This window comes from Urocitellus parryii, chromosome 6 (assembly GCF_045843805.1).
Source record: "Urocitellus parryii isolate mUroPar1 chromosome 6, mUroPar1.hap1, whole genome shotgun sequence".
NCBI lineage: Eukaryota > Metazoa > Chordata > Mammalia > Rodentia > Sciuridae > Urocitellus > Urocitellus parryii.
The window spans coordinates 195,523,080-195,535,673 of record NC_135536.1 but is presented as its reverse complement, the minus strand read 5'-3'; the positions used below and the strand labels follow the sequence as shown (position 1 = coordinate 195,535,673).

The following is a 12,594-nucleotide window of genomic DNA, read 5'->3' as shown; positions in this document are numbered from 1 at the left end:
TCGCTGCCGGGGAGGAGGGAGACCGCGGCCGGAGGCGGTGGTTTCTATTCCTGACTCGGTGGGGGGTGGGGGTGTCTGGAGTCTGGGCCCAACAGCCGGTCATCCCCCCCATCTGGAGTCCGCGAAGGATGGGTCAGGTAGGGGATGGAGATCCACCTAGAAAGGGGGCTCGGCCGCGGTCCCAGGACAGGCAGCAACAATGGTGGGATTAACTGAGTGCTTAATATGTGCCAGAAATATTTCAGGTGACTTAGCTCAGCTATTCCTGGCACAAACTTGGCAGGGACTACAGGCTCTGGCGTTCTGCATTTGACAGGTGTCGCTGGGCCCTTGCTCGGACTGCAGGGATCTGACTTAAGGAGTTGGGGAAGGCGGAGGCATCTCCCCCAGCCCCAAGCTGTGCCTGAGGGGGCTGCAGTGGTGGCTGCAGGCAGGTGGGCTGTGAGCATCCTTCTGTCCCTGAGGCTCGTATCCTCACCTGCCCACGGAGTCCTGATCCTGCCTTGGGGTGGGCTGGTGAGGGTCAAGGGGAAGGGTGGCAAAGAGCTCCCCGAACATCGTGTGATCTTCAGGTATCTATGAGTGGCTTCTGGGTGCCTGGTTGGGGAGAGGGTGCTGAAGAGAGGAACCAAGTTCATGGAAGACTTCAAATACTGTCATAATAACAACGATAATTACCCACACTGGCTGAGCTCGTATTTGGGCCTGAATTCAGGCTTCATCTCATGCAGGCTGCACATGTACCTGTGGGTTAGGTGCTGTTATTTATTCCTGTCTCACAGGGAAGAATTATAAGGTTTGAGAAACATGATGGCTTGCTCAAGGTCAGATCAGCCTCTGTGTCCCCCATGCCAGCCCTGTCCAATAGATACTAGGTGGACCACCTATGCAACTAAATCTTTATAATAGCAACATTTTTAAGAAGTAAAAAGAAACAGGTGAAATTATTTTAATAGTATATTTTATTGAACCCAATGTATCTGGAATATTTAAAATAAAATCATAATTATTAATGAGATATTCATTTTTGTACTGTCTTTAAAACCCGGTGAACTGTTTTTTATCACTTTGTAAAAAATTGCCCACAACTTCAGTAGCTTCAAACAATACAAATTTATCATCATCTTATTAGATCAGGAGTCTGGGCCCAGCTTGGCTGGATTCTCTACTCAGGGTTTTACCAGGCTGAAGCTAAGTGTCAGCCAGGGTTGAAGTTTCCATTTGTGTTCAAACGTCTCTTCCAAGCTCACATATTGGCAAAATTCATTTCATTGTGGTTATAGAACTAAGATCCTCCTTTTTCTCCTAACGGTCTGCCGGCTGTCATCTCAGATCCTTGAGGTGGCGTGTACTTCCTTGCCGCATGGTCCCATAGCTAGTTCACAGCATGGTGCTTGCTGACTTCCTATTCTATAACCAGACAGAGAAGGTCTCTGGTCTGTTTCATCTCCAGATCACGTCCATTTACCATTCGAGAGGTGATCAGAGTTTTAGATGCATGTGTGAGAGACGGAAGTGGGGACAGGGGCTTTGTGGGTCACTGTGCTAACAGGGTATCAATGCCCTTTGTATACCGTGGGTGGGCGGTCCCCCAGACTCCTTCAGTCCCTTGCCAGGGGTGCTGTCTGAACCCATAAAGTTGTGCCTACAGATTAAACTTGATGTGGCAGAAAATACAGTTTGGGGGTGAAGTGGACCTGGATGGGCAGCTTCTTCCACGTCTCCCAGTGATGTGCGCCTGGGATGCCCTTCCGGAACCCCTCACGGGGGTACCAAGTGATTCTAGTGAACAGAACAGGCAAAGGTGGTGGCCTGCCACTTCCACAATAAGTTGGCTTAAGGTGGTGACTTCTGCTGGCTTTGAGAAGCAAGTTGCCAGTTGCCATGCTGGACAGGTGAGGAGGTGAGGGTGACTTCCAGCAGACAGCCATCGAGAGATGTGATGTTCAGGCCATTAGTCCTCCAGGAACTGAAACTCTGCCAACAACCTCCCAACCTGGAAAGCAGATTCTGCCTCATCAGGGCTGGGGAGAGAGTCCCACCCTGACCAACACCTTGACTGCAGCTCATGAAGCAGAGAAACTGAGATAATAATGGGTGGTATTTTAAGCCCACGACAGGGGATACCTGTTACCCTGTGATAAGTAATAAATCCGTGGGCTTTAATCCTATTCCTGCCACCAAATTCCTTGTGCAGGTCTCCTCTGAGATGCTCATCTTTCTCTTCTGTGAAATGGAAACAACGCTTCCCTCTGAGGATTGCACAGAGGATTAGCACATGCTGTTCCCTTCCCAGAGCAACTGCCCTTTCTTGGCCCAGGGTACTTGACTTAGGAACAGAAATGATTCATAGTGGCTTCACTAGAGAAGAGTCTAATTTTTTGCAGTAGGCCATCTTCTCCCTTAGGATGCTTCCTCTGGTTTCGGGGCTGAGTTAGGCCCCTCCTGGCCTCTGTAGCCTCCGAGGTTTCTCCAGCCAGGGCTCTCTCTCATCCACTAGTGCATGAGCTCTGGGAAGGCATGGCCTGCAGCCTGTAGTAGGTGCTCAGCAAAGATTTATTGAATGAGGCAGAGAGGAAAGAGAGGTTGGAGTCAGCACAAGGGACCAGCATGTGCAGCTTCCCAGGAGGCTTTCCAAAAGGACGGTGGAGAGAGACAGGATTTGGAGCTGAAGGAGTTGAACTTTGGTAGCCAAAGATGGAGCCACATGGCACAGATCAAGACACGGACCTAATGGAACAGGTAGTGTTAGCCAGGAAGCTGAGCAGGCTCTGCATCCTCACAGCCTGTGACTTGCCTCTTCCTGACACTCCCCAGGCAGAACTCAGGGTCCCAGGACAGCCAAGGCTTAGCTAGTTCCCCTACAGGAGTCCTGTTGGGGCCCCTGAATTCTCCTCCCCATCACCTTCAGGAAAGAAAGCAAAGCAATAAGTCAGTGTGCCCATAGGCCTGGGTCCCTGCTGTCCAGATTGGAGCCTGCTCATTTCACCTGCTTTGTGATGCCCATTTTTCAGATGTAAAAGCTGCATTACTAAAGTTGGAGGGACTCTCCAAAGACCTGCTGTAATTAATATAGTTAATAAGGCTGCAAGGTTTGGGGGCAGACTGTTTGGCTCTGACCTTGACCCAGTCAATCTCTTTGTGCCTCAGTCTTCCTCATATGGGAGGAAACAGAACATCCTGCCTGTGAGGATTTAATGAGATGATCAAAGGACACCTGGTACTGGGTGGGTGCGCTGCAAAAAGGAACATGGGCAGTTTAATCCACTTCTCAGCTGGGGGTCTTGGGCAAGTCACTTGTCTCAAAGCTGCAGCTTCTTCATTGTCAAATAGGAATAACAATGCCCACCTTCCTCAGGTGAATGAATGAAAGGACAACTTAAAGTGGGAGGCACAAGTGGCCATTCACTGGGCACTAATAATTGGCGTCTGCATTAGGCTCTTACTGCAGTGGATCTATCACCGGCAGGCCCTGAACCTCCACAGCTTCCCACCACGAATATTTATCTGTCTCGTGCAAGTTTGAGGCTTGGCTGGGACTGTTCACCTTCAGGCCTGCCCCTGTGTCTCTGATGTCGAGACCCGTGGCTTCTGGGTGAACTCTTCTCATGGCAGAGAGTAGGAGTTCTAAGAAGGACACTGCCTTGAAACCGGGGGGCTGCCATTTCCACCCCATCCCCTTAGGCAAGCGCACTCCTATCAATCCCCAGATCGCTGGGACAGGGACATCCACTCCCCCTCCAGGGAAGCCGTGGGAGGGAAGGGGCAGTTGTGGGCAAGTGTGTCATCTGCATGTCATCTGCGTTAACTCCCTGAGGTTACCGAAGAGGAAAACAAGGCTCAGAGGGAGGCAGAGAAATATCTGAGGTCGCATGGAATCAGTGACTCCCAGAGAGCTCTCTCTGCTCCTCCCAGACTTCGTCCTGCGTCCATAGAATTAGCTTTTGCAGCCTGGAGTCACTAGTTCAGGCATTGGAGAAGGACGGTGGCAATGAGGAAGGGCAGTTCTCTCCGCCTTCCAGCAGCACCAACAGAAGCCCCGGAGTGGTGGACGCTCACCTGGACTCAACCTCAAGGTCAAGAGAACAGAGAAAGAAGAGCCAGGATTCCCAGGGTCACCTCACAGTTGACCAGCCAACTCCTGAGCCTATCGGGATGCAGAGGAGGCCCTACAGAGACAGCAGGAGAGTGTGCCTGCCTCTGTCCCTTCCCAAGGCAAGTCCTGGGGGGGAGACAGTCAGAAGCCAACTGTCTGGGTTCAGGGATGTTCTGGTCATCCCCGCACTGACCCTGCTCCCTACGAGAAACCCTCAGCAGGCCCTGACCCCAGACCAGCCCCAGGGAAGCCCAGCCCAGGGTTGAGGACAGGGCCACCATAAAGCTGGCGTCCCAGCTGCTCCGGCGACACTCCCCTGAACGTGGGGCATCCACAATGATCTTAATGAGCACTTGGACGCCACACTGCACCACATCGGCTTGGAGCGAGACCGTGCTGCTCTTTCCATCCTGATTACACCAGGGAGCTGTCTCAGTTAGAGTTCTGCATCTTTGGCATCTCTTTAACCCTTGCTGATCTCCATTTATTAAAACAGAGACAGGGAGCAGGCTTCCCGGTCAGTCTTGGCGGGGGGCCGTGTCTAGCTCAAGTTTAATAATCTGATTTATTGGACACGATTTAATTTAATGGACCTGAACTGTTTTCCTTGCATGTGTTTTCACAATTACATTCGAGTTGTGGCCAGTGATCTTGCGCCTCTCATTTATAGCAGTGATATCGAGTTTTCTTTTGAAATAAGTTGAAAGTGGGTCATTTAAAGAAGACATGAGGTCCACGGTAGAGGCGGCATGGGAGACGTCACCATGCTGGTTTGCAGGTGTGGCAAAAATTGGGAAAAGATATACGAATGGACCAACGTTTGGAAAATCCTGCGAGGACTTGATCTGGGGGCTGCAGGTGGGCTCAGGCCTGCCGGAGCTGGGCGTTTCGGTGGAGGAAACAGAACGTGCAGAGACATGAGGATTGGGACTCAGAAGCGAGGAGGCTCAGTGTGGCAGTGGCCGCGGGTGCTAGAGGAGTGCTTGAGACTTCAGGCTGTGGACCTTGGCATCCAGGAGGACAAACCAGAGGCCACGGGTTGCAGGGCGGTGACAGCAGGTCAGTTAATCAGAAGATTGAAACTGCCTCCAGGAGGGATGTTGCTGTGGGTGCCAGCGTCCCCGGGAACCCCACCCGAGTGGCAGAACTGTAAGTCTTCAGCCAGAATCAGCCTGAGGAGAGAGGAAGAAGGGATAACCCGCAATGTCCACAACAGAGCTCTGAGCGTTGGGTTCTGTCCCCACATCCGGACCCTACCAGCCCAGCCCTGGTTATAACTAAGGCAGGACACCCCCCCCCCCCCGTCCTCTTCCAAAGGCCAAACTGGAGTCCAGAGCCATTTCAGGATGTGATCCATGCCAAGCGGCAAGTTCAGGAAGAGAACCCAGGGTCCCCAGTTCCTCTGCTACACTAACAGGGCTCCTCCTGCCCCATCCGCTTCCCCAGTTCTGGCCGCAGAGGCCCTGGCTTCTGGGGAGGTCTCCGGTTCAACTTGCCGAACTGGAAGGAAACCTCGGAGCTGGGCTGGCAGAGGGAAGGCCCTGCCTCAGGTCCCCAGGAGCCGCACCTCTGACGGGGTCTCTGCAGTCCCGGCCACAGGCGCCGCGGCAGCACCGCTTCCTGCCCATGCAGTCGGAGTCTTGGCTGCACATGTGCCTGGTGGGGCTGAGGCAGTGCAGCCGGTCCTCGGGGCAGCTCCCCAGCTTCACTGCAACACAGGGGCCCGGGTGAGCCTGCGGTGCCCACCTGGGGCTAGGGGTTGGTGCTCAGCAAGGCGGAGGGGCCACTGACCTGAGACCCTGGGGACACACTGGCGGAAGCAAGCTCGGTAGCAGCACTTCTTGGTTGAAGGACACTGGCTGTCACCAGTGCACTGATCGGGTACTGACAGGAGACAGGGCCCATCATCGGGCGGGCAGCTCCCCCACTTCTCTGTAAGAGAACACCCACATCTTGCAGCTGGAGGCAGCTCAGGTTATGTAACAAGGGCTGACCTGGAAATCGCATCTGAATTCGGTGTCCCCTACTCCTTGCCCGTCCTTTGAGAAGTTTATTTATTTATTTTTAATCACTATTTTTCTCCCAGGGCTGGTTGGAGATCCAAGCAGCATAAACAATAGGGAAAATAAGACAGTTAAAAGTCTCCACTGTGTCCAATAAAGTTATGGCTAGGCTAGCCTCTCTTCTCTCTGGCCTCATCCTCTACCACTTTTTTTTTTCTGGGGGCTGGGGATAGTACTGGGGATTGAACTACCTCTGAGCCTCATCCCCACCCCTTTTTGTTTTGAGATGGTCTTGCTATGTTGCTGAGGCTGACCTCAAACTTTCAATCCTCCTGCCTCGGCCTCCCAGGTGGCTGGGATTACAGGCGTGCACCCCCCTTGCTCTGCCACTCAGTGGCCCCTGGTGGGCTCCAGGCTCCTTCTGCCTGCAGGGCTCTTGCTGCGGCTGCACCTTTGCCTGGTGCTGTCCCCTCCACTCAGTACACCTGGTCAACTCATTGTCTCTGAAACACTTCATCCTCAGAAGACCTTGCTTCTCCAGCCCCACCAGGACTCTGTGCCTCTCATCAGCTGGAGGCAGTGGGACTTGTCACCTGCCTGCCCTGCTGTGCTCCCTGTGAGCTCTGGCACAGCATTTGGTGCACAACACTAGGGGCTCAGTGACTGTTTGAAAGAAAGGACTTGAAGGGAACCCGGTGTCACGCACGTAGGCTGTTGCCAGCCTTCTGCATTGTCACATGGCCACCATGGCCACATCTGCACTGCGTGCTTGTTGCTGTGGCAGGTGGTGTGGCTTCAGGGTCCAGAGGTATTAAGTGTCTTGGAGGTGCCCCTCCAGGCGGCTGGGGGACGTGGGGTCCTGGAGTTTACCTCACCCCTCTTCTGGGATATTTCTGGCTATTTCCAGGTTTCACACAGGAGGCTGGAGGTCAGTACCTTCCTCCACTGGGCAGAGGAAACCAAGGCCTGAAAGGGACAGTGACTGGCCCAGACCCACACAGTCCTGGGCCAGGACTCCTGCGGCCAGTTCCCTCTGATCTCTGGGGCCTGCTCTGGATGCTTTTGAGCCCTAGGGATGGGGCTGGACCCAGGTCTTCAACCCAATCGAGCATCAGAGAAAAGGTTCCGGAGCTCCCACAGCACTGGATTCAAGGCTCTGTCACCTGGGTCACCCTTCCCCCTCTGACCTGCCTGGGTGTTGGCCGCACATAGTAGGTAGCCTCTCACACAGTGAGTGCTCAAAATCAGCTTCATGCCTCCTTAGACTGAGTTCGTGTAAATCGAATTGCTGCCCCCTGCTGGAGAAAGGGTGGCTGAGCCTGGGAAGGAGTCCCTACTCTGATGAGCTTCTCTTGGTGGTGGGTGGGCAGGGGGAGGGGAGAGGGGCACCCAAGGGGCCCTGGAGACTGTCTGAGGTGCCAGGGTTCAGCCTTAACTCACAAGCCCAGGCTGGAGGTGCTCAGGCCAAAGGGAACTCAGAGCAGGAAAGCAGGAGTGGGGAGCGGGCAGGTAGGTCAGGGGACAGAGGCCGCAGAGCCTCGGAGGGGGGCCAGGGTGGGTGCAGGAACAGACTGATAGGGAGGGGGCTGAGAGCTGGCATCTCAAATGGGAAGAACTATGACAGCCACCGTGTGAGATGGGCATTAAATTCTGGAGGGCACAAAGACAGGTGGCAGTTCTGGGCGGCCACAGAGGCTCTGCCTTCCTGACCTTCCCGTTCACACATGCGCACTCTGAGCAACAACGTGACGATGCAGGTGGTCACCCAGATGCGTCCACTGTGGGTGCATAGATTCAGCCAGCAGCACACAAGTCAACAGATGTGTTCAGTGTGCAAGCACTTAGATCTATTTACACAACTCACCGTAGGCTTAGCCTCCTGGGATTGCGGATACTCAACTTTTTTTTGATCTACAAAAAATAGCACATTATGTGGTTCACCCTAACACATGCACACACACACATTCAGATATGCACAAGATAGTTTAATATTAACACACACACATATATAAATGCAGGCAGTCACACATGTACATTTGAAATGAGACATACACAGATTTATAAACATACTGTCACATATATGTCTACACACACACACACACACACACACATATATAGAAAGACTCATAATGCACAGTTATGCAGGTACATATACAGCACACGCATGCATGCGAGCACAGTGACATATACACCCACAGACATCTATTCACGATCACACGTATGGAACTATAGACCCAGATGTTCCCGGCACCACATAACCACTAAAAACATTTAACTAGGCGTTTACTGTCCACTGGGGAGAGCGCCCAGCTTTTGGATCAGAGACATCCAGACAGTTGAGTGAGGGCCAGGGGCTCCCCTCAGCAGAGGCAGCCAGGCTTCCACAGACGTCAAGCTGAGGTTCCCTTCCCTCACCCCTGCCACCGTCCTCCACTGTCTGTTGTCCACTGTGAGGCAGAGGTCTCCTGGGGAGGAGCCAGGGAAGGAGGAGACATGCGCATCACACATGGCCACACCCAGAGCCTGGAGCTGGCCCGGGCTCTGCTGGTGCCAACTCCCACTCTCAGCAGCTCGGTGAGGTATCAGGACATGTCCTCCTGGTACCCCCAGCCCCTCCTCCAAATCACCCAGTTATGCTGCTCCTACTGTGTACCTGACCCTCTTCAAGGCACCATGTGCTCCTGAGAGAGAGGCACGAGCCGGTTTCACGGGAGTCAGCAGGTGAGCCTTTCTGACCTCCCGACCTCACTCAGATGTCACCTTTGATACAGAGTCTTGGACCTTGGGCAAGCAGTTTCCCACTGTGCTTTGGTTTCCTCATCTGCAAAATGGGAATCAATGTAGTGCCACCTCACACACTGCAGAGGAGGTGTGTGGTGAGGGCCGTGAACCACAGTGGACGGGTCTGGCCTTGGCCCATCAGCCTCCTTCCTTCCTCGACCAAGAACTCTGGGCACCCTCCTCCCCACATCAGCTCCCTCCCCCGGCAGGGACCTGTGCCTCCAAGGAAGGCATAATCTAGGCTAGAGGGAGCAGAGTGGATGCAGGCAATTGCTCCCAGAGCCCCTGCAGGAGGGGACCTGTCCTCATCACTGTCCCCTCCCCCCAAGGCAGGGCCAGGGCTGCCCAGGTGAATGTAGGTCACCTATATTCCACTAGAAGGGAGCAGTGCCTCACCCAGATCAGGAGGCACCAGTCCAGCCGCTCCAGCACCCTCCCTCCCTGCCCTGTCAACAGGCAGCCCCAGCCCCAGCCTCATCTGGGGGTGCCAGTGGGCATGGGAGGTGCAGGAGGGAGAAGAGAGGCAGCGACAGAGGTTCCTCCCAACATACCCCAGATCCCACGAGCCACGTTCCCTGTTTAACTCTCAAGCCCTTCTACAAATGGAGCTGGGAGAGGGGGCAGAAAGGACTCGCGGAGTGGCAGATTTGGAAGGGTTCCTCCCCAAAGAGGTACCCCAGCTCAGACACACACGATGCAGCTGTTCTACAGTGAACACGCGCGCACTTGGGCATGCTGTGGTACATCCTCAGATGCGTAGATGGCACCAACAAGCACCGAGAAACCAGCTGAGATACACAGACACGCGCCAAAAATGCACAAATGAAAATGCAGCCTCCCAGAACCACACACACACACACACACACACACACACACACACCCCACATCGCCTGCCCTCCCCCAAACCAAGCCTTACTCTCCCAGAGAGGCAGAAACCACCCAGGACCTAGAGAATAGGGATCTAACCACCTCACCTCCCTTCTTCCAGCCAGAGGCAGCAGGCAGCTGAGTCCCCAGAGCCAGGAGAGCCACCAGGAGGAAGCTCCAGAGCCCCATGTTTCTGCTGCTGGCACTCAATAAGGTCAGGGCCCAGAGGCTCCCAAATTAGCACCTGCAACCCCGGGAGGCCAAAGCAGCTGAGTCAAGGGAGGATGATGTCACATGGGGGTGGATGATGTCACATGGCTCTCCCTCACCCTGGCTCCACCCTCTGCCCAGGGTCCAGGGCCAGGGGTGCTTGTGCAAGAACTAAAGGCAGGGTGGCCCAGATCCTACGGGTGGGGGGACTTGGACCCAGTCCTGCCTGTATCCCTGACTTGGCTGTGGTCATGGCAAGTCTCGGGATCCCTCTCTGAGCTGCAGTTGATCCTACCTGTGTTGGGAAATAAAAGGGGAATGGCGATGCAAGCAATGTTGAGAGAGTGGACTTGGGAGGCAGCGGAACGTATGCAGGTCTCAAGCTGCCACCTGGAGCTGTGAGAGCTGGTCACCTCCACCCTGTGACCTCAGACATCTGGAGTATACATTGGGAAAGACCAGGTGATAACATCGTGCCCAGAGACTCAAGATGCACAGCAAAAGATTCAGACTCTTGCTTGATGGACATTGTTACCAAGTTACCCTTTTGTTACCTTCTTTGGTCATGTAACCCCGTTGTTCCTTAGCATTTAATAGAAGTTTTCTACAAAGGGGCTTCACCACTTTGTAACACAGGAGCACTGCCTGCCCATTCGGTCCCCAACTCCCTGCCTTCCTCAGAACCCTGACATCAGCTCTGTGAACCTGTGCCTCTGACGAACAGCTCTCAACTCAGGTCTGCCGACTTGAACTCCTAAGACCCCAGATAAAGTTGTTTTTACCCTTACAGTTTCGGAATTTGGCCGACAGTATTCAGGGTGAAGCATGAGTCAGGTCCCCACTTTCCTGGCTCTCCACAGTCTCAGAGTTCCAGCAACGTCTTAGGCAGGGATGGAAGTTAGTTCTGCCTGGCACGGGGGCTTTGCTCACTCTGGATTCCTAGGAAGGGAGACAGCATTGGGGTTGGGGTCGGAGCTTCCTGCCAGAGCAGCTGGCCCAGGCTGGCAGGTGAAGGAGGCCAGCCTCCGGCTCACCTTTTGGGTCCCTGTGGGGAGAGAGGCCACCCCACCTTTGTGAGTCACTTGCAGTGACATCTGGCAGGACTGCCCTCTGCCTGGGCTGGCGTGGCATGGGGACGGATGAAGCAAGGCTTCATTTTGGTCTATTCGTGGGCCAGAGCAGATGTCCTTCACTCAGGGACCCCAGCCTAGTTTTCATCTGGGTGGAATCTCCATCCATGTAGCCCCTGATAACGGCTCCTGCATTTGGCGGAAGAGAAGAGGCTGAGGTTGGCATCCCACAGGACCCCAAACAGAAACTCCACTGACTAGTGGGTCCACCAGCTCTGTCGGAGCTCAGGTCCCTCCTCCCGGCCCTCCCATGTGAAAGATGAGGAAACTGTGAGCCAGAGATGAGAAAGAACTGCCTCAAAGACACACCTAATTCCTGGGACTAAGCTGGGACTTCCGCTCTGGCATCCCCAGCATCTGGGTGTTGAAAGCAGGAAATACTTCAGCTGACCCTGAGAGAGGAAGGTGACATTCCAGGGCGAAGTTCACCCATCCTTCCCAGCCTAGAGCAGCCAGGCAGGAAGTTCTTCCTTGGACTTAGTTTGAATTCCTCGCGCTGTCTTCCTGGCTCTCGGAAGAAGAGGGGCTCTGCCTTCTATGACCTGAGGTTACTTTTGGAAGAATCTGGCATCTCCTTGGCAGCCTTATTTTGGAGAAAACCACTTATGGACATACTTTTTTTTTCTGATTATAAACAACATGTTCTTTGAAGAAATGCTTTTTTGATAAAGATGATTTTGTGAACATTTTCAATTCTCTAAACATGATGTTTAGGGATGTGATTGCTTGTCTGTCATACAGGAATGGCAGGCTTGGTGGTGTGGGTCAGAATGTTGGATGTATGCTGAGGTGGTTTTAAATCTCAGTGCCACCAATCTCTTACCTGCGTGACTTTTTTTTCAAACCTCAGCTTATTATTCTATAAAATAGAGACAGACATAACAATATTTTTAAACGGTAGGTAGTTCTGAGGATTAAATGAGGTAGCTTGATAAATGCTTATTGTAATCCTCTATTGCAAACACTTCTTTCTTTTTTTTTGGTACCAAAGCTTTAAATTTGGGGATAGTTAAATCAGTATTTCCATATATATTTTCTCTATTTTTGTGCTAAAAAGCTTTTTTACCTCTGATATCCGATAAGCATATTTATTATGTTTTGTGATGTTTGGAAAACCTATTAATTCTGAATCCATCTGAGATTTATTATGGCAGAGCATGTGAAAGATAAAATGCTTTTTTCCTAAGTTATTAAGCAATTGTACCATTAGCCTTTAGTAAATAATTCAAACGTTTGCCATTGATTAGAAATCAGACCTTTATCAAAAACTCTTGTATATCGAGGGGCCGTTGCTGGGTTTTGGTTCTTTCCCTTTGACTGTGTATTCTTGTTCCCCATTACTGCTGTCCACCCCCCAAGTGTGTTTTAGAGACACGAGGTGTCCCTCACTGGTCACTAGCCTGGGTTGTCAGGTTTCACATCACCAGTACTTCATTCTCCCTTATGAACCTGATGATCATTTTGTGATTCCAAAAATAAGTCCACTGTTTTTTATCATAAAAAATAT

General features: G+C 52.7%; 1 protein-coding gene across 1 annotated transcript; it reads right to left on the bottom strand.

The window, feature by feature from the left end:
- Positions 1-5,583: 5,583 nt before the first annotated feature.
- LOC113196438 (WAP four-disulfide core domain protein 5) lies at positions 5,584-9,936 on the bottom strand. The gene is made up of 3 exons (XM_026408356.1): positions 9,855-9,936; positions 5,888-6,028; positions 5,584-5,804 (listed from the first exon to the last, which is right to left on the bottom strand). The coding sequence occupies exons 1-3, from the start codon at positions 9,934-9,936 to the stop codon at positions 5,584-5,586; spliced, it is 444 nt and encodes a 147-aa protein (XP_026264141.1).
- Positions 9,937-12,594: the final 2,658 nt, after the last annotated feature.